The 27,989-nt window shown below is 46.6% G+C and overlaps 1 protein-coding gene across 1 annotated transcript; it reads left to right on the plus strand.

Annotated features, from left to right (window-relative positions):
- Positions 1 to 130: 130 nt before the first annotated feature.
- Positions 131 to 27,919, plus strand: MPP1 (membrane palmitoylated protein 1). The gene is made up of 12 exons (XM_035010742.1): positions 131 to 351; positions 13,392 to 13,535; positions 13,771 to 13,849; positions 14,732 to 14,817; positions 17,044 to 17,112; positions 19,408 to 19,604; positions 21,502 to 21,608; positions 22,576 to 22,656; positions 23,759 to 23,839; positions 25,533 to 25,735; positions 25,924 to 25,998; positions 27,259 to 27,919. The coding sequence occupies exons 1-12, from the start codon at positions 250 to 252 to the stop codon at positions 27,433 to 27,435; spliced, it is 1,401 nt and encodes a 466-aa protein (XP_034866633.1). The 5' UTR covers positions 131 to 249; the 3' UTR covers positions 27,436 to 27,919.
- The last annotated feature ends 70 nt before the right edge of the window (positions 27,920 to 27,989 follow it).

A 27,989-nucleotide genomic window follows, 5' to 3' on the forward strand; every position in this document is an offset into this window, starting at 1 on the left:
TTACACCTCTGAGCCCTTCTGGGTTCAGCCTCAGGGTCCGGGCGGGGGCGGGTCCGGGGGCGGGTCCGGGGGCGGGGCGCGGGCGGTGCTCCGCCCCCGCCCGCCCAGCGCGCTGCCTGCGGGGTGGTGACGGGTCCGGCCGCGCCGCCTCCGCCGCCTCCGCCGCCCCGCAGGCCTCGGTTCTCGTACTCGCGGCTCTGCGCGGCTCGCGGCTCGCGGCTCGCGGCCCCGCGTCCAGGTTCCTGCGAGATGACGCTCAAGGCGAGCGAGGGCGAGGGCGGGGGCAGCATGCGCACGGCGCTCTCCGACCTCTACCTGGAGCACTTGCTGCAGAAGCGCAGCCGGCCCGAGGTGAGAGGGCCCCGCGGTTCCCTGGGCGCAGGGTGAGGGGCCGGGACTCGGCTCCAGGCCGCGCCGCCCGCCGCGGGACCTGCTCGGTCCGCGGGCCGGCCGCGGGGGGCTGCCCTCGGGATGGAGGCCGCGGCGGCTGCCGGGGGTTCGTGTGGAGGGCTTCAGGTGCGGTGGGTCGTTTCCCCCAGGAGCCCTCGTAGGTGGAAATGAGGGGAGGCCGCGCGGCCTGTACAGAGCGCTTATTAAGGTCAAGGAAAACTTCTTCGTGGACGGAAGTCAGGCTAAGGGAGAGACTTTAAGGAGCAGATCCCAGAAGAGCCGGTCTGCTTGCTTGCTGTTGAAGTGCTTGTGTTCGGGTCAGCAGAAACGGTTGTAAAACCTAACTCTGCCTCCAAAGCGCTCGCTCACCGTCCGTCTGCGTTTAGGGAGGGCCCCTTGTGCTGCGGTGCAGATGGGGTGGCCTGTGTGTATCTTCGGGTGGACAAGGAATGCACGGATTCCAGAGGTAATTGTGCCCTCCGGATTCCTGGGATGGGTGGCGGATAGCTGTTACCCTCTATCCTCAAGGATGCCCGGAGAGGATGTTGAGCATTTCCGTGTTCGCTCTCAGAGTTCTGAGTGTGGATTTCGCCCAGCAAAATAAGGTTGTCTCTTACGCAGAGGTGCGGCCGCCGGAATGCTCCCTCACTCCTCTGCAGGCTGAGGCTGGCTCCCACTTGGAATACAGGCCCAGCAGCCCCTCCAGGTAGCCTGGCCTTCCTCACAGGTTGGGGGTCAGGTACTACTAGTGAATGTCCACAGAGCGAGAGAGCGAGAGAGCCAAGCAGCAGCTGCACTGTCTACAGAAGTCCGTGTGAATCTCCTTCCTAGACTGCAGGATGTTTCAGGGCAGGGCTATTTCATGCTCACTGCTTTTATTTTAAATGCCTAATAAAGAGGTCCTCAGAAATGTCTGTGAATTAATAAGTGACTGAAGAGGTGGACAGAAGAGATTTAGCGTAACCTTCCACTTCCACAGATGAGGACACTGAAGATTCACAAGGTAAAGCAAACAGTAGAGCTGTAGACTGTTTGGGCTGGTAGCTCAAGGAAACAATTGATAAGCATCAGCACAGTGTTCACACCTGTGTGGTGTTTCCAGTCATGATCGCAATATTCTAGGCTTGAATGAGTGCCGGAATGAGCAGGTGGGGAACACAGTATTGTTACTCAGATGGCAAGACAGAATTGGAAGGTATGTAGTGGAATATGCACTATGAGGGAATCAGGATCCAAAACAACCTGGCTCCCCATAGGCTTGGATTCTCTATAATCAGTTCACTTGGCTGCGCCTTAACTTTTTAATAAAATCTCTTTATTAAATTTCCTTTTGGCACCTTTACTGAGGTATAATTACCATACATATAATTCATAAATTTATTTAGTCTGTTCAATAAGATTTCACAAATTCATACAGTCATGTAACCAGAAAGTTCCCTGGTGGTCCTTTACACTCATTCCCCCCACCCCCGGAAACCTGGAAGTCACCCTGGAAACAGAGCTGCATTTTGACACTATTTGACGCTAGCATTTGGCCTTTTCAGGAGTGTCTGAGAAGTGGAATCCAACTGTATGCAGTCTTTTCTATCAGGCTCCTTCCACTTAGCACACCCAGAGCCCCATATGTAACTGAACGACCAGCCCTTGTGTAAACCTGTCGGCCCCTTAGGGACAGGCTTGAGACACTGTGGGCCTTCTGGAAGAAAGGCCCTGTCACTACAAGACTTACGTTGTAGTGCGCCCTCTGAGTCGGCAGTCCTCAATTACCGCACATGGTCTACTGGGTAGCCAGTTTGTTCCGGTGTTCTTAAAGAATTTGAAGCAGGTGAAAGAAAACTTGCTAAATCCTTGAATGGAATAGCACCCAGATCAGCCACTGTGCGGACATCGGAGGGAAAATCTCCAGTGGTTCCTTGAGGTTCATCTTCCCTCTGGGACTCTTACCTTTGCTGCCAACACTAGGCTTTGCCTCTCACTTGCCGTGTACCCTTGGGCAAGCTTCTGGGCTCTCTGTGCCTTCGGTTTCTCTTCTCTGTCAAACGGACCTGTTTGGGGACTTGTGGGGATGGTTACGTGAGGTGATGCTTGTCAAACACTTTGAACTGCACTGGTCCATCCAGCATCTCCCTCAGAGCTGCCTGTCCCGAAGCATCAGCACAACCCTCTGGGAAGACTACTTTTTTAAAAGGCACCAAGAATTAGGAGTGAGGGGCGCCTGGGTGGCTCAGTCGGTGAAGCGGCTGCCTTCGGCTCAGGTCATGATCCCAGCGTCCTGGGATCGAGCCCCGCATCGGGCTCCTTGCTCAGCAGGCAGCCTGCTTCTCCCTCTGCCTCTGCCTGCCGCTCCCCCTGCTTGTGCTCTCTCTCTCACTATCTCTCTCTCCGTGTCAAATAAAAATAAATAAAATCTTTAAAAAAAAAAAAGTTTCACTTCTGATTATAGTTCACATTTAATATTGAAAAAGGATGCCCCGCTTGGGTGGCTCAGTCTGTTAAGGGGTAAGCGTCTGCCTTGGACTCAAGTCATGATCCCTCGCCCTCCTTCAGCGGGAAGTCTGCTTCTCCCTCTGCCCCTCCCACCCCCACTCATGCTCTCTCTCTCTCAGATAAATAAGTAAAATTTTTAAAAAAAGAAAATAATTTCACAATAGATTGGAACTGTAGCCTGTCTCCCATATTTAAGTATATTTCTTTTCTTGGAGAAACTCATAAGCTATCTCTGGCCTTGTTCTTTACGGCAGTGCTCACTAGTGCACATACAATTGGTTGAGGAATTCCTCTTGCATTCTGCTCAAAACAGCACTTTGCCCATATAGTAAATCCCTCAACGTTCACTGACAAATAAGTCAGGCCCCAGGTAAGCTTCCCCTAAGATCTGTCTGTTGATCCATAGGCAGTCAGATGCGTTACCCCACGCTGGTAGTCGTCCATTCTGACCAGTCTGTTGATTGCCTACTACATGCAGGCCTGGTTCTGGAGCTGAGAAGTCCAGAAGGGAGGACACAGAGGCAGGTGTAGAGTGCTGTAAAGCTGTCAGACCTTCAGTTCTGCCGAATCTAGGATGTCATTGGTGAATGGTGCTCCAGGCCGGGGCTACTGCTTGTGCGAAACCATTGAGGTTCTTGCCAGAGTGTGATACCCTGAGTGTGATCATTTTTCGTTGTGAAAGTAATACACCCCCCCCCCAGTTGTGACAATCAAAAAATGTCTTGAGACACTGTCAAATTTTCCCCAGGGCAAGGGAGACAGAATCAGTAGACATTTCGTGGATGCAGAGATTTCACCCCTAAGCAGTGAATTGCTCAAACCTTTCAGTGTTGCTAAAACTGGAGGACCCTGAGTATGGAGTGTAGGAAGGCAAGAGTAAATGCATCTCCAAACTTGTCTGTGGGGCAAGGGAAGTGACCCCGAGGGCAGGGAAAACAGGAAGAAAAACTCTGAATTAGGGAACCAGAAGTTTCTTTTTTTTTTTAATCTTTTTTTTTTTTTTTAAGATTTTATTTATTTATTTGACAGAGAGACACAGCGAGAGAGGGAACACAAGCAGGAGGAGTGGGAGAGGGAGAAGCAGGCTTCCCGCGGAGCAGGGAGCCCGATGCGGGGCTCGATCCCAGGACCCTGGGATCATGACCTGAGCCGAAGGCAGACACTTAACCAACTGAGCCACCCAGGCACCCTGGGAACCAGAAGTTTCTTTTCTGATGCTTCACTTTTTCCTTTTCCTTCATATCAAGAAATATACATGCATACATACATATGTAGGTTTTGGCTCTGTACCTAGTACACTGGGTAGATAAAGTGCATTGGAAAAGGATCTTTAGAGACTTGACCTTTGGATTGATTGATGTATGTGTTCTCAAATGGATTTAGTGCCTGAGAAACAGTGCACCTAGTTAATGTATGATTTTAAGATAGTTCTCGCCAGAAACTTCTGGCTCCTAGGCTTTCCTCTCCCCAGCTCTTGTCATTTGTGGTAAAAGTGCTAATCTCTTTCTAATAATACCTTAGAGTACTCTTGGTTTTCTCAGTTTCTCTTTTTTCCCCAAAGTGGAGTAGATCTTGCCCAGGCTGATGGGGGGCTGCTCCCACAGTCTGCCATCTGGGGATGGCTTGGCTTCTTGGCCTGGCCTTCTCCTAAGTCTCCTCGTGGAAACAGTTGGCCAAGAGCCTAACAGTAGGCTGAACAAATGTTTGTTCTTGCCTGCATTCGCTGTCACTCATTCTTAATGCGATTGTTCGGATGAAAAAGCCAGCTTTAGTTGCGCTGTTTTATTCACCCGCACCCCCGCCCACCCCGCCCCCCAGCCCCGCCAAGTTTGTTTTCATCTCTTTTTAAGTCCCAGCTTCCTTTGAACCCTGCGGCAGATGTTTCCTCCCAGTCCAGCAGTTCCGGTAGTTAACAGCCAAAAGGCTGCAGACCAAAGGCTGGAGGCGTGGGGCGGGGTGGGGGGGTTGCTCCCCAGTTTCTGCGGCCGGTGAGCTGAGGGGTGAGCGGTCCACCCCTACCCAGAGCCACTCCCCCCGCCCACCGGGAGATGAGGGCGGCGAGCTTTCAGTTGGAAGCAAACTCTGGGGCGTTTGCCTTTATTACTGGTTCAGCATTGCTTCGTGTCACTTGGCAGTCACGTGGCAGTAATGACTCAGGAAACAGCAGCACGTGCCTCGCGAGTCATTCATGTCATCAGTGAATGTGGAGCAAGCTCCTGGTGTGGGTGCCCTTGTGGGACTTACGTTCCAGCTCAAGGAGACAAAGTGAACAGAAGAAACAATCAAATCTCTATCTCTCAGCTGTGGAAACAAGACAAGTTAGGGCAGATCAGGGGGCCAGGACAAGTGTCTGGTACACAGTAGGTCAAAAGATGGGCAAGTTAGGTATCCCGAGTGGAAGGCCAACAACACCTTCCCCTTCCTCCTAGGTTCAGTGTGGGCCACTTATGTAGCTTGAAGACTGGGATGCGACTTCATGGGGCAAAACTCGTGTCTGGATCCCAGTGCTTGTCTTGGCCTCCCACTGAAGAACAGACCGCCTTTGTGAAGCTCCATTTGCTAGTTTTGAAGAAAGCTGAAAACCGTGTTTTGTGTCCTTTGAGTGCTTACTCTCTAAGACAACCTTAAACTTGATGGAGGCTGTCTTTTCCATTTATCATTTACGTTGCATGAATGGATGAATGAATGAATGACTTCCCCTTATAGTAATGAGCTGCCAAAGGGCAGACAGCATGACTTAACTATGTGAAGATGTCCTGCACTTCATGTGGTCACAGACCCACAGATTGAATTAAGGACTCACCTTTAGTGTGTGTACACAGACATCAAGTGGAAGTTTATGTCTGTATATCCTTGTTCCCACAGTTGTCTGTGGTGAGGAGATACAGGGGCTGCTTGGAGGAACTTGCTGTGAGGTGAGATTGAAGAGTCGTCTAGGGAAGTTTCACTTAAGACATACAGGAAGACAGGGTTGCTCAAGGACAAATTTGCAGTGGAGAACATTGTGGTTTGATTTTAGAAGCCTTACTGTCACATGTCGGTTCTTTAGTTAGCACATTGAAGACTTCCGTTTATCTTAGTCATCGTTCGCGACTTCTGGGGGAGTGTAATAGGGACTCTTAGTCATCGCAAAGAGCATCTTGATGGGTAAGCACATTTGAAAGACCAACCTTTGGGATAGCAGCTCTTGAACTTTTCTGACTGGAATGTGTTCTGCCTCTGGTAAGCTTTGCTGAGTCCTTAATTTAAAGGCTGACATGTTAAAAACAATCTTTGCAATAAAGCTGAATAAGAAGAATATGAGGTAAGTGTGCCGGTTTATCTGCCTGTTCTAGGTACACTATCATGTAGGCTTCTTCCCATTTCAAAGGTCAGTCCATATTCTGTGGACTAAGACTTTCTAATCTGTCACTGTTTAGAACAGTATGCAGGTTCCCACTGAGTCTGGAAACACAGGTGAATCATCATAAACACTTTACTGACAGTACGTTCCAGCACATGGCCCCCTGTGGTTAGCGACGCACATAAATGGTAGTTGATAAACGCACAATTAGTAGTGGTAAGAAATTCATAAATGAGGGTCAAGGAGAGTCCTGGGTTTTATTTCATACTCTGAGGCCAGAAATTTGACACTTGAGCTCATCATTTTTTTGTCCTTCAATTCCTCGTTCTATAACACATGCGGATGGTGAATTTGAGAAGAGGAAGTCTTCCTTCCAACGTGACATTCTTTTTCTTTTTCCTCTGGTTTTCTTGAGTCTACTCACTTGAAATATGCAATGTGGCAGGAGCTACTTCGCTTTGAAGAGTGTTAACCACATGGTCCCGGGTCACCGTGGGCCATACTTTGAAGAACTGTTTGGACGCTGTGGGTCGTGGCCTCTTACTTTCCTGAAAACCGATCCTGTACACCGCATAGCTCTCAAGGATGTCTTGTCGGTAGCCATTCTTTGGTACCAAGCTCTCTTGGTTATAGTTGTTGGGGTGCAAACAAGTGCTACTTGCCGGCCATTTTGCTAGTTATTTTGTGCAAATAAGTTCAATTCTGTCTACTAGGAGTTCAATAATAGTACAGTATCAGAACCATGGAATCGACATTGGTACAAAGTGTGAGTGTAGTTCTGTGCCATTTTGTCATGTGTGCATGTGTATGACCGCCACGCCAGTCAAGGTACAGTCACATGTCTCCTTGGCGACCACTAATCTGTTCTCCCTTTCTATAATTTTGTGATCTCAAAAATGTGATAGAAATGGACTCATAATATGCCTTTGAGATCCATCCCAAGTTCCCTTTTTATTGCTGAGAAGTGACTTCATCTGTTCAACTAATCACCAATAACTTTATAGCCATTCTGGTTGTTTCCAAGCTTTAGCTATTGGGAATAAGTTGTTATGAACCTCCACATAGAAGTTTTTTGTTTTTTTTTTTTAAGATTTTATTTATTTATTTGACAGAGAGAGAATGAGAGAGAGAGCACATGAGAGTGGGGAGGGTCAGAGGGAGAAGCAGGCTCCCCGCCGAGCAGGGAGCCCGATGCGGGACTCGATCCAGGGACTCCAGGATCATGACCCGAGCCGAAGGCAGTCGCTTAACCAACTGAGCCACCCAGGCGCCCCACATAGAAGTTTTGTGTGAACATTTCTCTCAGGGTGCTGTTGCTGGGCTGGGTCCTGTTGCTGGGCTGTAAGATACTTGTTGTTTTTTAAAAGACTTTATTTACTTCTTTGTCAGAGAGAAGGAGAGAGCGAGAGAGAGAGAGAGAGAGAGCACAGAGGGAGGGGAAGGGCAGAGGGAGAAGCAGGCTCCTGGTGGAGCAGAGAGGCGGCTTCTCCCTCTGCCTTTGCCTGTCTGTCTCTCATAAAATCATAGAAAGTACCTAACTCTCTTCCCAAATGGCCATGCCATTTGACATTCCCACCAGGAAGGATGAGAGATTCAGTTTCTTCGCATCCTCACCTGCATTTAGTGTTGTCATTGCTTTTATCTTCGCTATTATGATAGGCGTGTGGTGGGATCTCATTGTGGTTATAGTTTGCATTTCTCCCTGATGGCCGTCCTTCCTTCCTTATCCTCTTCAGTGATACCTGTTCCGGTCTTTTGCCTATTTTTTTTTTTTTAAAGATTTTATTTATTTATTTGACAGAGAGAGACACAGCGAGAGAGGGAACACAAGCAGGGGGAGTGGGAGAGGGAGAAGCAAGCTTCCCGCGGAGCAGGGAGCCCGATGCGGGGCTCGATCCCAGGACCCTGGGATCATGACCTGAGCCGAAGGCAGACGCTTAACGACTGAGCCACCCAGGCGCCCCTTGCCTATTTTTTAAAAAGATTTACTTATACATTTGAGAGAGAGTGAGCAGGCGTATGCGAGTTGGGTTGGGCAGAGGGAGAGAGAGAATCCCAAGCAGGCTCCACCTCCAGCTCGGAACCCTATGTGGGCTGACCCCAGGACCCCGAAATTATGACCTGAGCCAAAATCAAGAGCCCAGTGCCCAACCCACTGAGCCACCCACAAGATCCCGGTCTTTTGCCCATTTTTAAATTAGATGGTTTTTATTTTTTTTTAAGTTTTTATTTAATTCCAATTAATTAACATACAGTGTAATACTAGTTTCACGTATACGGTGTAGTGATTGAACACTTCCATACATCACCTGGTGCTCATCACCTTCATCCCCATCACCTAGTTCACCCATCCCCCACCCACTTCCCCTGGGGGAACCATCAGTGCGTTCTCTATAGCTTTTCTTTTCTTCAAGTTTTCTATTTAAATTCCAGTTAACATACAGTGTACTGTTAGTTTCAGGTATAGAATTAGATGGTTTTTAGTGTTGAGCATTGAGCATTCTTTTTTCTTTTTTTCTATTTATTTATTTATTTATTTATTTATTTATTTATTTATTTGACACAGAGAGTGAGAGAGCACAAGCAGGGGGAACAGCAGAGGGAGAGGGAGAAGCAGGCTCCCAGCCAAGCAGGGAGCCCATTGCGGGGCTCGATCCCAGGACCCTGGGATCATGACCTGAGCCGAAGGCAGACGCTCAACCATCTGAGCCACCCAGGCGCCCCTCTTTTTTCTTATTTTTTAAGATTGTATTTATTTATCTGAGAGAGTGAGAGAGAGAATCTTTTTTTTTTCTAAAGATTTTATTTATTTGACAGAGAGAGACACAGTGAGAGAGGGAACACAAGCAGGGGGAGTGGGAGAGGGAGAAGCAGGCTTCCCACGGAGCAGGGAGCCCGACGTGGGGCTGGATCCCAGCACCCTGGGATCATGACCCGAGCCGAAGGCAGACGCTTAACGACGGAGCCACCCAGGCGCCCCTGTGGTTGTAATTATTATTACTATTGTTGTTTTATTGATTTTCATCTAACTGACACTGAGCCAACCAGGCATCCTGAGCATTCTTTATATATTCTAGATTCTAGTCTTTTGTTGGGTGTTTGGTTTGTAAATGTTTCCTCTCATTCTGTAGTTTGTCTTTTCATCCTCCTCACACAGGCTTTCACTGAGCAGAAGTTTTTAATTTTTAAGAGGTCCAAATTATCAACTTTTCCCCTTATGGATCCTGCATTTGGTGTCGGGTATAAGAACTCATTGTCTAGCCCTAAATCCCGATGACTGTCTGCGATGTTTTTCTAAAAAGTGTTAAGAGTTTTACACTTTACATGTAGGTCCGTGACCCATTGTAAAGGTGTGAGGTTTAGGTCGGTGGAGTTTTGGTGTAGCGCCATTTATTGAAACGACTACCCTTCCTCCATCGAATTGTTTTTACACCTTTGTCAAAATCACCTGGGCGTATCTGTGTGGGTCTATCTCTGGGTTCTCTATTCTGTCTATACCACACAGTCTTTATTACTTGCAACTATATAAGTCGTGCAGGTGTGTAGACTGATTCCTCGTACTTTCTTCCTTTTCAAAAATTTTCGGCTATTCAAGGGCGTGTGCCTTTTATAACATACATGGTTTTTTTTAAAAGTCATCCAGAGGTACGTTTAATGTAGCCCAGATGGATCAGGTGCATGAAGCCAGTTGTGTGTAAGAAAAATAACATCTATTTATCCAGACCCGCCTCCGCCCGGACCCTGAGGCTGAACCCAGAAGGGCTATAGCACGTTAAATAACATCTCAGGTACAGGGGAATCAGCAGGAGTAGGAAGAGAGCTGGAGAGCACGTGGCCACCTGCAGGGCACAGCCACCCTCAGCCATGTGAGCAGTGCCAGGTCTTCTGAAATTTCTAAAGAGAGCTTAGAATCTTCTGGGTTTTACTAAATTAAAGTATGTGGTCAAAATAAAACAGACTTGTGAGCTATCCATTTACAATTTCTGCTTTAAATTATACCATTATTCATGTAGCATCCCACTCACTGTAGAGAATACGTCTTGCCTCCCCACTTTGTAAGGTGACCAGATCAGTGGCCCTTTCCCTTCATTTCCTTTCTCCTGTCAACTTCTGTCATGGTGTTGACATATACAATGTGTTCTTCAACTATGACTGCTTCATATCTTGTTTATAGGTAGATTCTGAAAAGGGGAAGTCAGTAAATGGTTTTTATATTATTATAACTGACTGCCGACCCAACAGCTTTATCCCATTTCTCCCTGATTTTTTTTTTAAAGATTTTATTTATTTATTTGAGAGAGGAAAGCGTGACAGAGAGAAAGAGCACAAGCAGGGGGAGCAGCAGAGGGAGAAGCAGGCTTCCCGCGGAGCAGGGAGCCCGATGCGGGGCTCGATCCCAGGACCCTGGGATCATGGCCTGAGCTGAAGGCAGACATTTAACCGACTGAGCCACCCACTTCTCCCTGATCTTGTTTGGGATGGCAGGATGCCCAACTCAGTTCTTATTTTCTGAGCAGCTCTGGCTGAGGAGACATGAATAGATGTCCACTGGCCTGGTCCTCCTTCCTGCCTTGAAAGTGGAGCGTTTGGAGAGCTATTTTCACCTCAAGCCTCATTTCTTTCGTTTTCTGTGCAGGGACTCCTGAGCCCCAGCCCGTTGTGGTCTGCTGGACGGCACAGTCTTCCATGGCTGATTCTACTATGAGCAGGTTCCCGGCTCTGCTGTCCCAACTCTGCTCGATCTATGACCATTTCCCTATCTCCTTTCCATCTTCTAGAAAGTTATGAATATCTGTCATCCCTGAAGACTTCCTCGTGTTTTCTTTTTTTGTGGGTTTCTTTTTCCCTTCCCCCTTTCCCCCTTTCTTTCATTTACACAGGCTGCCAACTTGAACCTGAACCACAGTCACTTAGGACAAATTTTATCTTGCCAGAATAGAAAGCATTGTGCTTTGTAGCACTTTTGGGAATAATAGGTTTTCATTTGCCTGTATAGAAATGAATTAAAAATGAAGGGATGCGTTTTTGAAATTTTGAATGCCGCCCATTTTCTTCAGCAGTGTCTAAGTGTCTGTTACTATCCTCGTTTTGCCAGTGAGGAACCTAAAGCACAGAGAGATCAAGAAAGTTGCCCAAAGTTACCCAGCCGTAGTTAAAAGAGTCAGGGACTCAAACCCAGTGGGTGTATAGTTCTTTGAAAAGGTTTGCTAGGTCAGGACACCCCCAAACAGATGCAATGGTAACTGTATTATTAGACCATTTCCTGTAGAGTGCCTTGAAGTTATATGAAGTTCTGTACTCCCAGGCACCCCAAGTCTATTTTCTAAATACAATACAATTCTATTTTCATAGCAAATTCTATAGGACTCATGTGACATATATCTCTTTCTCAGCACTTCCCTCTTTTGAGGCCTCCTAGTAACTAACACTCCTTCAAACCTCACCATCTTCTCAGAGTTTCTATGACCTCTTAGAAAGGATTAAGTAAATTAAAATTTAAATCATTTTATATTAGTTCATAAGGCACAACCCCTATCTTATGAGATGCACGTCTGTCCACAGGCCTCTACCCTGTGATCTTCTAGTCCTTTCCCCTCTAGGCCCTTGGCCACTGGCTGGGAAGAAGTGAATGAATGAATGAATGAATCTAGATCTAGATAGACACCTTCGCAACTGGGGATATTCCCACTTCCCCTTCCTCACTACTCATAGCATCCCCGGGTGTGGCTGGCCATATTGCTTTTGATTTACTGTTTTATCTGGGGTGGGTGGGGGACACATTCAGAGGTTTCCACTTGACTTTCCCCACTGTGATAGCTCTTACTGCAAGCTCTGGGCTACTTCAACATTACTGGACTAGAAAAATGAGGAAGAAGCAACAAAGGAGACTGAGAGGGAGCCCTTCAGGAGCAGAGACTGATCCATGTTGCGGTCTAGCAGCCCAGTGACTCTCTTGGTGTGTGGTATCCAGTTTACTCATCATACTGTTGACGGACTTTTGACGTCCTTCCAGGTTTGGGCTTCTAAGAAAACTGTTGGGCTGAGAAGGATACACCACCACTTCCATGGGATTCCTATCAAAAATGTACAACCTCAGCCTAATTGTGAGAAAACATTGGACAAACCCCAATTGAGAGTCTACAAAACAGCAGGCCTGTCCTCTTAAAAATGTCAAAGTCATGAAAGACAAAGAAAGGCTGAGGAGCTTTTCTAAATTAAGGGAGGCTAAAGAGATGTGAAAACTGAATGCAGTGCATGATCCTGGATTCTGGTCTGGGAAAGAATATATATATAGCTCTAAAGGACATTATTGGGATACTCGATAAAATTTGAAGAGAAACTGAGGACCAGATACAGTATTGTATGAATGCTAAATTTTCGTTTTTGAGAAAGTTTTTGTTCTCAGAAAACACACAGAAGCATTTATGGGTTAAGGAGCATGAGGTCTTCAGATTATGTTCGAATCATTCCAAAAATTAAATTTTATAGTATTTTCTTTTACAAAATAGTGCTGCAATGACATCACTACCCACATCTTTTGGTGCCCATGGCACATGGCCGTGCGTCTCTGGGGAAGGGCGCGGATGTGGTGGATGCTGTCTCTGCACTTTATGTTCTTTTGTCTGTCCTCCTGCCCGTGCCACCGTGAGTGCCAGTTGTCTGGCTTTGCCATCATCAAGGTTGGGAGAAAGGTCACAGTGCAGATAGCATCTTGGGATGGTGGGAGGGGTGCCACTTGGGTTCAGTGGTATTATTGTTATCATCATGGGCCAGGGGCTAATCCTAAATGCCTAATTCTCTTCCTGTTTGTAGCAAAGACATAGTTTGTGAGAGGCTAATGCTAACCTGAATCATCTTTACGCAGAGCATCAAGATGCTTGAATGAATCCCACCCTGGATCTTGGCTGTAGACTGTGTGTGTGCGCGCGTGCGTGTGCGTGTGAGCACCATACAAGTACGTGGCCCCTAACCAGAAACCCTTGGTGCAGTACCCTGGATATCAAGCCCATTAATATTTCTGCAGCAAACTGGATAAACATGTCTATTAAGTTGGATAAGAACGTTGACAAATAGCCTCACATCAGAGCCTTTTAGATTTTAGAACTGCGGTTACAGACTGACGGCCTCTGCTGCCTCCCTTATTCATTGCTTTGTTGTTTTGACCCGACAGGCTGTGTCACACCAGGTGAATGCCGTGACCGAGGACATGTACACCAATGGTTCTGCTGCCCCAGGTAGCCCTACCCAGGCCAAAGGGCAGGAGGTACGGAAGGTGCGACTCATACAGTTCGAGAAGGTCACAGAAGAGCCCATGGTAATCCCTTATCATATTCTAACCTCCTGCTTACTCCTGACCCCGTGAGTCCCTGGCTCTCATCCCTCCCTCAGGTCTCTCCTTCCGGCAGCTTTGACGCCCATTCTAGTTGAGTACCACCCAGGTACAGATGAAAAAATCTTTCTCCTAAGAAATCACCTTAAATTATCCTAAAGATGATAACCGCAGAAAGAGCTGAAAATACAGCTGACTGTGCCTTTTGTCTTCATTGCAGGGAATCACTCTGAAGCTGAATGAAAAGCAGTCCTGTACGGTGGCAAGGATTCTTCATGGTGGCATGATTCATAGACAAGGTACTCTGGGGGGCTCCTAGGTTGTGTTTCACTCAGGGATTAATCATTTACTTCCTATTCAGTGGTGAGGGTCAGGAAGCTTACAATCTTAAACCCAGGAGCATTTTTGTGTATATGGCAAGAGATTTTCTGGGGCTTAATAACTGGCTCTTTGTATGAATTGCCCAGTGCCACCATCTCTCCCTCTGAGCGTTCTTACACACCTATTTATACCACTATTTTTACAGTTAATATTTGAGCAATTAGATATATGCAACCCACTGCCTTAGACTTTGAATATGTTACAGTGAAGGAAACAGACCATCTCTACTCCCTGGAGCTAACAATTAAACTGAGAAAATACACATTAAACAAATAATTACAGGTAACTGTTGTATCTTCTTAATGTGAAGGTGCTGTCAATTTTCAGATGCATCATTTAGTAAGAGCTGTTTGTGGCGAGAGAGAACATTGGGGTGAGAGAACATTAAAATATGACATGTTTTTAGTAGCTGACGATAACCTGTATTTGCCCACCTGATTCATTCCATGCTGTGAGCCCTACCCTTTTATGTTTAGTTGGGACTTTTTTTTGTATCTAGGGTGGCACAAATATTTGTAACTACTTTTCACATAGAATCTAACCATTGATTAACTGTACCATTAGGTGGCATTTGTGGGTTTATCTAAACAACAAAGAAACATTACACTTGCTGTGGATGTGGTGCTTTTATTCTGCTTGGTCACCGAAACTGTCAAGTGCTGGCCTTGGTACATTCCCTTCTCCCGTGGAATATGAACATGCTCTAGGTCATGCTTTCTTTTCTGTGGTGTCTTGATTTCTATTGACAGCTCTTGTTTTAATGTTTATTCTTTGTGGACTGATTTATCATTTTGTGGTAGGCTCCCTTCACGTCGGAGATGAGATCCTAGAAATCAATGGCACAAATGTGACTAATCACTCAGTAGATCAGCTGCAGAAGGCGATGGTGGGTATTTTCCATGCCATTATCTTTGTGAAGTGTGGATGCACATTGGTGTCAGTGTATGTCATTTTTCTGTCAAGTCTTTATACCTCATTGAGGGGACTCTTACCACTGCTAATCTTTATTCTGTGCAAGCAATGACAGTTCTCTATTTTCATCTAGCAAATTTCTAAAATAAGGCGAATAACCCAGAGTATCTATCTAGAAAGAACATTGGACTGGGTGTCAGAAAGCGTTGGTCTTTAATGGCAGCTCTGAAACCCTGCTCTACTTCATTCTAGCCATGATTTTGAACAGGTGAATTAATTTCTCTAAGTCATCTGTAAAATGAAGATAGGAATCCCTATTCGTAGATTTGTTATGAAGAGTGGATGGGATATTATAAATGAAAAGTTGAGGGGCGCCCCGCGGGCTCAGTCAGAAGAGTATGTGACTCTTGATCTCGGGGTTGTGAGTTTGAGCCCCACGTTGGGCATAGAGCTTACTTTAAAAAAAAAACCCATATGGGGCAGTTGGCCAGAATGTGGCTTTTCACTTGAGACAGAGATAAGGAGACTGAACCTTGGAGAGTTTTGAAACTTGCCCATGGTCACATGGCTGTTAAACGATAGACCTGGGATTTGCTTTAATCAAAAGTCCTCGTGGGGGGCGCCTGGGTGGCTCAGTTGGTTAAGCGTCTGCCTTCGGCTCAGGTCATGGTCCCGGGGTCCTGGGATTGAGCCCCGCATCGGGCTCCCTGCTCCGCGGGAAGCCTGCTTCTCCCTCTGACCCTCCCCCCTCTCATGCTCTCTCTCATTCTCTCTCACTCTCTCAAGTAAATAAATAAAACCTTTAAAAAAAACAAAAAAGTCCTTGTGGGGTGCCTGGCTGGCTCAGTGGGTGGAGCATGTGACTCAATATCAGGGTTGTGAGTTCAAGCCCCACTTTGGGTGTGCAGATTACTTAAAAATAAAATCTTTAAAAAAAAAAAAAAGCCCTTGGGAGGTGCCTGGCTGACTCAGTCTGAAAAGCATGCAACTCTTAATCTTGGGGTAGTGAGTTCAAGCCCCACGTTGGTTGTAGAGTGTATCTAGACAAACAAACAAACAAAAACAAAAAACAAAGCCCCCGCTGGACTTCTGCTTCTGGCCAAATGAAGTAACAGGGACCAGATTTACCCTGCCTTACCAAAATCCAAACATCCGTGTACCTAATAAAAGAGCTTCAAAATACTTGAAGCAAAAACTGGTAGAACTGCAAGGAGAAAAAGACAAATCCACAATTTTAGTCCAAGATTTCAATCTCTCTCTCAATAATCAACAGAACAAGTAGTGAGAAAATCAGTGAGGATATAGAAGAGTCTTAAAAGATACATCAACCAGTTACAGGGTATGGACTTCATTTCCCCAAGGTAGAATTGCTGGATCCTATGATAGTTCTATTTTTAATTCTTAAAAAAGATTTTATTTATTTATTTGACAGAGACAAGCAGGGGAAGCAGAAGGCTCCCCGCTGAGCAGGGAGACCCATGCAGGCTGATCCCAGGACCCTGGGATCATGACCTGAGCCGAAGGCAGGTGCCCAACCAAATGAGCAGGGTAATCTCTTTATTCTAAGAGGAAAATGGGCAAAGCAAATGAAGAGATAATTCAGGTGTCCCATTCTCCCTCTGCCCATCACCCTGCTCATGCGCACTCTCTCTTTGGCAAATAAATAAATAAAATCTTTAAAAAAAAATAAAGGATGTCTATTGCAGCAGATGATAGTGAAAAAAAATTGGCAACAGTCGACATGCCCAGTAATGAGGAGTATGGTAGAACATGAATAACATGTTCTATAGAGTATAATCCCATTTTTGTTAAAAGCAAACAAAAATACATATGAATATGGATATATGTGTAAATATTTGGAAATGTTTTCTTTCGTGTCGAGAAAGGTATGGGTATATGTGTGCCAGGGTTCCTTTAGGCTCATCTGGAGACCTTTTAGGGTTGAGTGTGGGGAGGAGGGAAAATTATTAGCTTTTTCTTCATTATTCTTTGTGCATCTCCATGTTGTTACACTGGCTTATAGGGCACATGAGACTTTGATATCAAAGGAGGAATTGTCCTAAAAATTTCAAAGTGTGCAGTAAAGATGGGTGTTGGGGAAAAAAAAAAACACTTTTTGGGGACTTTGAGAGGGGAAATAAGACTTTATGAAACCCCAGATCCATCTATTATATATCCATTATAATTTCTTTTTTAATAGAAAGAAACCAAAGGAATGATCTCATTAAAAGTAATTCCCAACCAGCAAAATCGTCTTCCTGCACTACAGGTAGGTGACACCATTTTCTCTGTTGTGTTCTTTGATATTCAATTGAAATGACATGATTTTAGTTTTAAGTTCTCAGTATATCACGAGTGTAGCTGCCTGGTGCTCTCTGAACTAAATCAACATCCATTACAAACAGGTAGTCCTTCTTTCTTTTTTTTTTTTTTTATTATTTATTTATTCATGAGAGACAGAGAGAGACAGAGAGAGAGGCAGAGGAAGAAGCAGGCTCCCAAGGAGCAAGGAGCCCCATGCGGGACTCGATCCCAGGACCCTGGGATCATGACCTGAGCCGAAGGCAGACGCTTAACCATCTGAGCCACCCAGGCGCCCCAGGCAGTCCTTCTTTCTGAGTTGCTTGTTTGTAACTAATGTGAAAGGAAAGGGTAATCTCTTTATTCTAAGAGGAAAATGGGCAAAGCAAATGAAGAGATAATTCACAGGAGGAAAAATACAACTGGACATCGAACATATGAAAAAATAGCCAATTTTACCAGTCATCAAAGAAACACAAAATAAAATGTGTGCAGTATCATTTTTCACCAGCAAATTGGCAATTATTTTTTAAAACAATAATAGCCCAGTGATTAATAGTAGCCAATAATAATAGCCAAAGGGAAGAAAGAGTCTTAAGAGCACTTACTCAAAATTCACTGAGACTTTACCTTGTACACATCACTTCGCTAGAAACTGGAGGTGATATAAAGAGAAATGGGTCCATTCCCAGTCCACAGACAGCTCATCATCGGTACAGGAGAGAAAGTGTTTGGATAGGGCCTTGGCAGATGAATGTATGCAAAAGTTTCTAGCGCAGGTCGTTTATGTTATTGTGGCAAAATTTTCTTTTTAAGCAAACTTTTTAAATTGAAGTTTGGGTATATGTGGGTGTATGTATATATTACAAAATACACAAATCATAAGTATAAAACTAGAATGATTTTCACAAACTGAACCTACCCATTTAACCAGCACCCAGCTCCAGAGACAGAACATGGCTAAGAACCCCTGTACCTGTTTCTAGTTACCATAACCCTAACTTCTAACATCAGAGACAGGTGTTGCCCCTTTTTGAAATTGGTGTAAATTGAATCATACACCATGAATTCTTTTATTTCTCATTTCGTTCACTCAGTATTATGTCTTCTTGTTCATTTGCCCAGTTGCCCCAGACCCTCACCAGTACTTTTTCTTCATTTTGGCCGTTGTGGTCTTGATTTGCGTTTCTCCGAGGACTAATTAGAGTAAGCTCCTTTTTTTTTTATGTTTTTCTCCATTTGGATGCCCTCCTTTATGAAGTACCCATTCAAGGCATTTTCTTACTGATTTGTAGGAGCTCTCTATGTATTCTGGATAAGCATCTTGTCCTGTGTCCGTATGAGACTAGCCTTAGTTTTTCAAATTACATTTGGAAAACTTTGCCATCAAAGCCAGTGGGGCCTGTGTGTTTGGGAGCAGGGGAGGGCGGTGTTCCGTAACGGCTTTCATACTTTCTTGCGGAGATATGAGTGCTCATATTTTCAATTTCTTGTGTCGCTTTTGGGAAATTGTGTTTCGTAAGGGATTTGTCAAGTGTATTCATGTGACGTTGTTCACCATATCTTCTTAGAACCTTTTAAACAGGTGCGCCTGAGTGGCTCAGTCATTAAGCGTCTGCCTTCAGCTCAGGTCATGGTCTCAGGGTCCTGGGATCGAGCCCCGCATCGGGCTCCCTGCTCCGCGGGAAGCCTCCTTCTCCCTCTCCCACTGCCCCTGCTTGTGTTCCCTCTCTCGCTCTCTCTCAAATAAATAAAATCTTAAAAAAAAAAAAAGAACCTTTTAAACATTTCTAGGATGTCTACCTATCTTCTACACATTGATTTTTATAGTTGGCCTGGCAATGATGTATTCAGCAAATGAGCATACTTAACTGATTCCTCATTCTTGGAAAATTAGCTTGATTCCAATATTTCTGTCTTGTAAATAATGCTGTGGTGAACATACTTTTCCAGACATCGTAAGTGACAACTTGTGCAAAGAAGGGGATCGTGGAGACAAGGGGTATCCACATCTTAAGACCTTTGGCACATTCATATTGTTTAGTTAACATACCGTGAAAAGATTTCCCAAGGAAACATGCCTTTCCGATAGTAGCTCCTTTGTTCTCCAAGATAGACGGACAATCAGCCCCAGTAACCACGAACACGTTGGAGGGATCAGGTCCAGCCCCAGTTTCAGTCACTTCTCAATCCTGAGCCTATTTACTTATAGCAGAACTTTCGACCTGAATCCCGACACCAGCACCTTTGCCTTATTTTTCAGATGTTCATGAGAGCACAGTTTGACTATGATCCCAAAAAGGACCATCTGATCCCTTGCAAGGAGGCGGGACTGAAGTTTGTTACTGGGGACATCATCAAGATAATCAACAAAGATGACAGTAACTGGTGGCAGGGGCGGGTAGAAGGTTCCTCCAAGGAGTCAGCAGGCTTGATCCCTTCTCCTGAGCTGCAGGAATGGTGAGCCACACACACATGATTGCTTAGCTTCAAAAACCTGTCGCCTCGTGTGTAGTTTCTGTTTCTCGACTGAGCCAACCTGCAGCCTTACCTGGCATCATGGCTGAGGGGGCAACAATGAGCCGATGGGCTAGGCTCGGAAGCCGTTACAGGTAAAGGAGCCCGCGTGAAGGGCTCTTCATTTGTCTGTGGGCCTCTGTTTGCTCAAATGCTTTCCCTTTGGTTGCAGAGCAAGGGACAGCATGGGGACCGGAGCCCTCCCTGGTCTCCTGCCTCCCAGGCTAGTGCTTCTGAGACTCGCAGAAAACAGTCAAATGTGAAATGTGTGTCCTTGATGCAAAATCCCAGCACGTAGAAAAAAAGAAATCCGGCCCGAGTCGGATTGCTCACTTAGTGCTGGGTTACAGTACCTGGCCCTGGGAGTGCCGGACCTGCCCCTGCAAAATAAATCCAGTGTAAAGACACTGTGCAGCCTCAAGGGAGGGGGTCCTTTTAGATTTAAGCCTGCATTCTGGTTGACCTCATCTCAGGAAGTGCCAGACAGAAATAAACCCTTACAATTCGAGGAACAAATGAGGGGCATCCAGCCAGCTCAGTCAGTAGAGCACATGACTCTTGGGCTCAGGGTTGTGAGTTCGAGCCCCACGTTGGGGGTAGAGATGACTTAAAAATAAAATCTTAAAACACATTTGGAATTCGAGCAGCAAATGAAATATAGCGCCAACCCTGCATGGTAATGGTGAAAGACCCAGGTAACACGTTGTGAAGAGCACTGCGGGACTGGGGGCAGACGGCTGAGGAGGACCCAGCAGCGCGGCGGAATTCAAACGGGGCTGCAGCTTAATGAGGTGTGCAGTCAGGATTTCTTTTGAACAAGGGCATCAGGTAGCAGTATTGGAACATATTTCATGTATCTAAGAGAAGGTATTGTTTTATGAAGCTGCAGTTTTAGTTGTGTATGTGATGTGTTTGTTTTACTGAAGTAGGGTCATAAAGGTTCCAAAACCAATGAGCCAGAGTGTGGTTGGGTGCGGAGTCGGCTGAGGTTTCCGTGTGTGAAGGCAGCAGCCAATTCACGGCGCCCCCCGCAGACAGGAGGCTCAGAGAGGTGGGGGCCATGCAGACTAACACAGTGATGGCTTCTCAGGGCGCAGTTGCCTCCCTTGCCTTTCTGGAGAGTTCTTATGTGGGCCTCCAAATACCTGGCATTGGGAATGTGTCCAGGCGAAGTGACACCCCCCCTCCCCCCCGCCATCACATCCTCCCCTCAGCGCAGCCTGACCATTCATTCCAGCTGGGCTTCTTCCACTTGTTTCTTTGTGTGCCCGTTGTCTCCTCCATACCAGTCTAAACCCTGCTCATCACAGACCCAGAGCTCACAGAGAAGGGCGTGGGGGTGGGAGAGTGGGAGGGAGAGAGGGCAGCTGAGGGGGTCCTGGCAGAGACACAGAGAGCAAGAGACTGCGGGGGGAATATGAGAGAGACACAGAGACTGGAGAGAGAATGAGAGATCCACACAGAGGCTGCGAGAGAGACAGACACACAGAGAAATGGGGGAAGTAGGGAGGGAGAGAGGGACAGGCTGAGAGACCAAGGAGGGGCCTCAGAGTGAGAGTGAGGACTGAGAGGGGTGAGGATGAGAGGGTCAAGGATAGCACAAAGTTTTTAGCAGATAGGTCTGGAAGTTGTCTTTTTTTTTTCAAGATTTTATTATTAAGTGATCTCTACACCTACCGTGGGGCTTGAACTTACAGCCCTGAGATCAAGAGTCGCAGGCTCTACCGACTGAACCAGCCACGTGTCCCTGGTCTGGAGGTTTGGTGGAGAAGGGGAAGGGTGACCCTGGGGCTTTTACGCTAAGGTTCCCCTAACATTCTGGGTCATCTTTTCCTGCCAGGCGAGTGGCTAGTGTGGCTCAATCTGCTCCAAGTGAAGCCCCCAGCTGCAGTCCGTTTGGGAAGAAGAAGAAATACAAAGACAAGTATCTGGCTAAGCACAGCTCAAGTAAGCTCCTGGGCTTCCTCTCTGCCGGCTCCTGGCAGCTAAAGGGAGATGGTGTCGTGCATGGTGGACCATACGTTACACAGGAAGCATGCCATTTCTTCTGGTTTTCTTTTATTACAACATTCATCTTCCCAGTACATGTGAAGGAAAGCTAGTGGTCTGCTCACACCCGCTCATTATCCTCACTCCTCAGGTAACCAACCGAACAGCCTTCCAGACCTTTCTCAGCATGACCAGCTCATGGTCTGAGTAACCCCAGAAAACAGCATGTTTTCCTGAGAACTCATTTTGGTTTTGTTTTTTACCTACTGTGGTAGGTAATATAATATACTAAAATTATAAATGGATTCAAGCAGACTGTAGGTAACAGCTGAATAATCTCCCATTCAGCTCACCCTCCCCAGGGGGGACTGGAGTGCAGGGCAGCGTGATGTTACTGAAACTATGGAGAAGAGAGAGGAAAAAGAATATGGGGTCCAGAAAATTAGAAAGAATGTGAGTCCAAGGAATTCACTGACAGAGTCATGATGAGTTCAGATGGAGGAGGCTGGGAAAAGCAAGAAATAGACCCAAAGGAAAGGCATCCATGGTCCAGAAGTGGTGTCCTCGGGACGCCCTGTCCATCATTCCGTCACTGGCGACTGTGGTCATGCCAGACAGTGTCCCAGCCCCCATCATCCTCTGGTAAGGTTAGATGAAGTCTGGTTGGCTGAAAAGAGCAGTGGGGCAGTTAAGGGTCTCACTGCTTCCATCCCAGCCCCTGTAGCCTTTCGTCTACCAGAGTTCGTCTTCTGAAACCAAAATACGATCACGTCACTTCAGTGACTCCAGGCCCAAGTCCTTTCTCCCCAGCCTCAGCTGCCTTCACGCCAGGCTGACAGACTTTAGGCTCTTTCCCGCCTCACCACCTGGACCACGTTCTTCCCAGCTGTGGAAATGAACATGGCTTGGTTTTCTTTGTCCCTAGTTTTTGACCAGTTGGATGTTGTTTCCTATGAGGAAGTTGTTCGGCTCCCTGCATTCAAGAGGAAGACCCTGGTGCTGATCGGTAACTTCTTGGTGCCCGCCCCCCTCCCCATGTTGCTTTGCTAGTTAGAGTACAGCTCCCTCCTTACGGTCCTGCCCGCAGCGTATGATGCCCCCTCTCCCTCCCTGCCTCAAAAAAAAAAAAAAAAAAAACGCAGTGAGGACAGTCTCTGGGGTTCTCTGAATCCTTACAGGTGTTCCATCTGGATTTACCTTACAAATGCAACTAAACCTTACAAGTTTTTCAGCAACTAGTTATTTTAGGTGGGCAGCTTACCACCCCGTCTTTAGAGTTAAAACATTAGTTGCTTAGAGGAAATTATTAGGGTTCCGGAGAAATCCCCAGTAAAAACACTGCTTTAAATTCAATTCCACTGGGACGCCTGGGTGGCTCAGTGGGTGAAGCATCTCCCTTCGGCTGAGGTCATGATCCCAGGGTCCTGGAATCGAGCCCCGCATCGGGCTCCCTGCTCCGCAGGAAGCCCGCTTCTTTCTCTCCCTCTGCCCCTCCCCCTGCTTGTGCTCTCTCTTTCTCTGTCAAATAAATAAAATCTTTAAAAAAAATCAGTTCCATAAAATCTTTAAAAAAATGATTAAAAAGGGCGGGGGACACCTGGGTGACTCAGTCGGTTAAGCGTCTGCCTTCGGCTCAGGTCGTGATCCCGGGGTCCTGGGATCAAGCCCCGCATCGGGCTCCCTGCTCGGCAGGAAGCCTGCTTCTCCCTCTCCTACTCCCCCTGCTTGTGTTCCCTCTCTCGCTCTGTCTCTGTCAAATAAATAAAATCTTAAAAATATATATATTGAAAAAATAGATCAGTTCCATTAATTTTGGAGAGCTCAGTAAAGCAAATCTCTTTAGAAAAGAACTAGAAAACCCATGTGTCAGCTGGCTCCTCTTTGGAAACAACAGTTATGTTCTGAGTCCTGACCCTTAGCCCTTGGAGTCTTGTCTCCTAGTGGGGGCCTTTGCCACTCCCTGACCCCAGTCTGGAAGCCACACCTGCTCACTCACTCTCACCCACGTCCCATTTCTAAACCTATCCCCACCTTTGTCTTTGGGGAAAGAAATGGAAGCCTTCACGAGAATAATAGCAACCTGGTTTCTGTCTTTTCTCCCTCCCCAGGAGCCAGTGGGGTGGGTCGCAGCCACATTAAGAATGCCCTACTCAGCCAGAACCCGGACAAGTTCGCATACCCTGCCCCATGTAAGTACCTCTGCGGTCCTTGGAGGACAGGTGGGAGCACCACTCTGAGATACCAAAGTGGTCTTTTCTATGTGTGACTTTATTTGAAATGTTTGATTATAAAAACAAAACACAATTTGGAAAGATGCAAATGTGTACATATAATCGCTCCAGCTAACTATGTTGCTATTCTTCTCTGTGTTGTATGCCTGCGTAACAGAAGCAGTTGAAAATACTTTTATCCTGCTTTAAATAAGCAAGCAAGTAATATTATTGAAAACATATATGACCGGGGCGCCTGGCTGGCTCAGTTGGTGGAGCGTACAACTCCTGATCTTTGGGTTGGGGATTCAAGCCCTACGTTGGGTGGAGATGTTACTTACAAATAAAATCTTTAAAAAATTATTTTTTCATCTTTATATTTTCTCATGTGCCTAAATCTCAGTCCGTTGAGTGGCTATACTGTAATTTCCTTAGCTATCCACTATTGCTGCCTCTAATTTTCCTGAAATGTCTTCTGAATCAAAGCAGCGCTCAGGAAAGGCACAGTCTCGGCAGTAGGATTCTTCTCAATAGAACAATCAGGCCAGTGGCCAGGTAGGGAATCAGATGACTGCATTCCCAGAAGTGAATTTGCATAGTATGATTGTGTATATTCCCAGGAAGAGATCCTGCTTATCAAAGTAGAAAACTGGATTCTGAATCTGGTATTAGTATTTTTTTACTCCTTGCTTCTACATTTTGCCTTTAGGGATAAGGGACACCCAACTAGGGGCAGAAAGCAGATGGCCCTGGGTTGAGGAATGAGTGGGGAAATTCGAAAGTAGAAATAGCCACTAAAGAAGAATTGTTGTTTTGTAAGATGGGAAGAGAGAGAGGCATGTGCAGTTGTGGATCGAGAGACAAGCAGAGGATGCACAAGACAAGGGGATAGGGGGCTCGATAAACATGGGATGCAGGAGAGGTCCCCTGGGGAGGAGTGTGAGGGGTTATGTTTCAAGCTGTGATTTCTGGAGCACGTTTTATTTTTTATTTTAGAGGACAGTTTATATGAATGATAGTAAATGTTGTGACTTAAGAATATTCCAACATTTAACAAAATGAGTTTAAACCAAACCAGAGTACTCTTCTTTCTAAGCTATAAAAAGGAAATTTTACATACGCTTTCAAGAAATCCAAACCATAGCCCATAGATCTGTTTAAAAAATATAATCAGGGGCGCCTGGGTGGCTCAGTCAGCTGGGCATCTGCCTTCGGCTCGGGTCATGATCCCAGGGTCCTGGGATGGAGCTCTGTCAGCTTCCTTGCTCGTAGGGGAGCCTGCTTCTCCCTCTCCCTCTGCCCGCCGCTCTCCCTGCTTGTGCTCTAACAAATCAAATCTTTGAAATATATATATAATCAGCTGTCATTTCTCCAATTCTGAGCTCTAATTCCTGGGGTTGGTGATTTAAGAGATGTAACTTCATATAGGGAAAGGGATAGGAATTTTCTACGTTGGGCTTTGCCTCTTGAAAGTTAAACACATTCTGGATGGACAGGGCATTTCCTGCTCTGCATCATCTATTGTCAGCCCTTCGGGATCCTGTGGGAGGAACCCCCCTATTAAACTCTCTGCACCAAAGGCAGCTGGGATTTACATACAGATACCATGGGCCAAGCCCCTAGGAGATGGGGAGGACCCCCAGTTTTGTCAGGGATTTGGGTTCTTGTGCAGATACAACACGGCCACCCAAGAAGAGTGAGGAAGACGGGAAGGAGTACCACTTCATCTCCACCGAAGAGATGACCAGGAACATCTCTGCCAATGAATTCCTGGAGTTTGGCAGCTACCAGGGCAATATGTTTGGCACCAAATTTGAAACCGTGCACCAGATTCATGAGCAGGACAAGATTGCCATCCTTGACATTGAGCCCCAGGTGGGTAGGCCTGACAAGGCAGGCATGGATGAGGTTTGGTTCACGTAGTTTCACTGGGGTCACCTAAAACCACAAGTGATGGAAATGATACTGGGCTTGGCGATGCTCAAAGATATGTATTAGAAGGAAGCCATCATGATAGCTGACTCTGGTTCTTTTCTTCCTTCCTCCCCTTCCTCTTTCTCTAGACCCTGAAGATTGTCCGCACGGCCGAACTGTCACCTTTCATTGTGTTCATCGCACCTACTGACCAGGGCGCTCAGGTGGGAAGGACGGGGTTACACAGGGTGGATGGAGGTTCATTCTCCAGGTTTGCCCGGACTGGGACATCAGTCCAGAGCTCAGCTTGTGCCCCTATCTCCCATGAGCCTCCTGGCTACTGCTGTCCTTCTTCCTGCAAGGCCAAGAAGCCAAAGGGCATGGGCACATTTGATTTACTCAGCAGACATTTATTAAACCACTAGGTAACGGGGACAAAATAAATCCAAGACCGTCATAGTTCCAGAAGTGCTTGGGGTCCAGTGGCAGAGATGGGCAGTTTGGCAGATCCTGACACTGCTGCGACGTGGGCTCAAGTGGGAAGGACAGAGGCGGCACTGAACCCACCACACCCACCGCCAGGGGTGTGGTGTGGCTGTGGGGAGAGGGGAAGAGCTAGGGGACCAGGGATACACTGAAAAGCCGCTCCCCGCTCACCACCCGAGTTCCTGCACCTGCTTTCACCAAATGCAACAGCTGTTCCTGCAGACACGGCCGCACCCCGTGGCCTGTGCACGTGGCCGTGGGAATGGAGATTGCTTGTTTCCCTGTGCCAGGAGCATGTTACCCAAAGTTTCATTTGTTGACCAATCTACTAGAAAAATACAGTCTCGCTGTACTTAGTTAAGTGGCTGCGTGTCTTATCAGACTATTGAGGGCTACTTGTATCTTTTCTGCAAACTGCCTGGTCCTGTCCTTAGCTTATTTTTCTCTCGGGTTATTGGCCTTTTTCTTACTGCTTTCTAGGAGCTCTGTATTCGGGTAATTAGCCCTTTGGGACATCAGTTGTAAACATCTTTTTCCAAGTTTGGCATGTCTTTTGGCACTTATTGCTGTGCAAACATTCTTACTTTTACGGAGTAATCAGTCTTTTCATAGCCACTTGTTTGGGATTCTAGAAAGAGGCCTGGGATTGTAAGTCAACCTCAGACCTGTCCCAGGATTGCAGCTGTGGTGGTTGCAGCAGTGGGGAGATGCTGCTCACGTCCATGCCACAGCGACGGAGCTGTTGGTCTTCTGAGCTCTGATGATTTATCATCAGGGTTAGTTTGAGGTCCTCTAGAATTGCGGTGCTCGAGTCTCTCTCTACACCCAACTCTGTTAAACGTTCTCAAGGAAGGTCTTCAGGGCTGGAGTCTTTTAAGCAGGCGACTCTGAGCCAGGCAGTGGTCACCACAATCAGGGTCCACTTAAAGCCCATCACTGACCTCTTGGGCTGCCGTGCTGTGGGGCCTGCCTCATCCCCGCTTCTCTTTTCTTTGCAGACGGAAGCCCTGCAGCAGCTGCAAAAGGACTCCGAAGCCATCCGCAGCCAGTACGCACACTACTTTGACCTCTCACTGGTCAATAACGGCATTGACGAAACCCTTAAGAAACTGCAAGAAGCCTTTGACCAGGCGTGCAGTTCTCCACAGTGGGTGCCTGTCTCCTGGGTTTACTAAGCTTGCAGAAAAGGGGCAGCTACTCTGCGCCTTTCTCTAGCAGTTTGAATTCCATTCTCCTTGCTTTAAGACAAACAGGGACACTCCACCTCGTTTGTCAGCTTCCAGTGCTCTGCATCTATCCTAATTAGGCCAGTGGGTGTCAGTCTTGTTCAAGTTCCTTGGCTGGGCTCCGATTTTCCTGATAGATGGAGCCCCACTGATCAGGGTTTCAGAAGGATCTCTGGAAATCTGAGGCCCAAAGTACTATCAAAATGCAACTGCTAATCAAAGATGGTGCACAGAGAGGAAAAGGCAATGGCCCTTGTTCTTTAAAGCCCGTGCTCCTTCACCTTTAATTACACTGGGCATCTCATGTGTCTTTGAAGCTATTTGTAACCTCAACTTTCTAAAATGCCAAAATGAAGCGGCTGTGCAATAGAATGATGTCTGCTCTAGGGAGACCCTCAAAAGCAATAAAAACGTTGCTGTGTTGAAATGCCAATACCTTGTAACTCTCTGGGTTTCCACCTGCACCAGTCTCTGGAGAGGGAAATGGCAGCACCTGTCAACCC

Source organism: Mirounga leonina, unplaced genomic scaffold (genome assembly GCF_011800145.1).
Source record: "Mirounga leonina isolate KUSES-001 unplaced genomic scaffold, KU_Mleo_1.0 Mir_101799, whole genome shotgun sequence".
Taxonomy (NCBI): Eukaryota; Metazoa; Chordata; class Mammalia; order Carnivora; family Phocidae; genus Mirounga; species Mirounga leonina.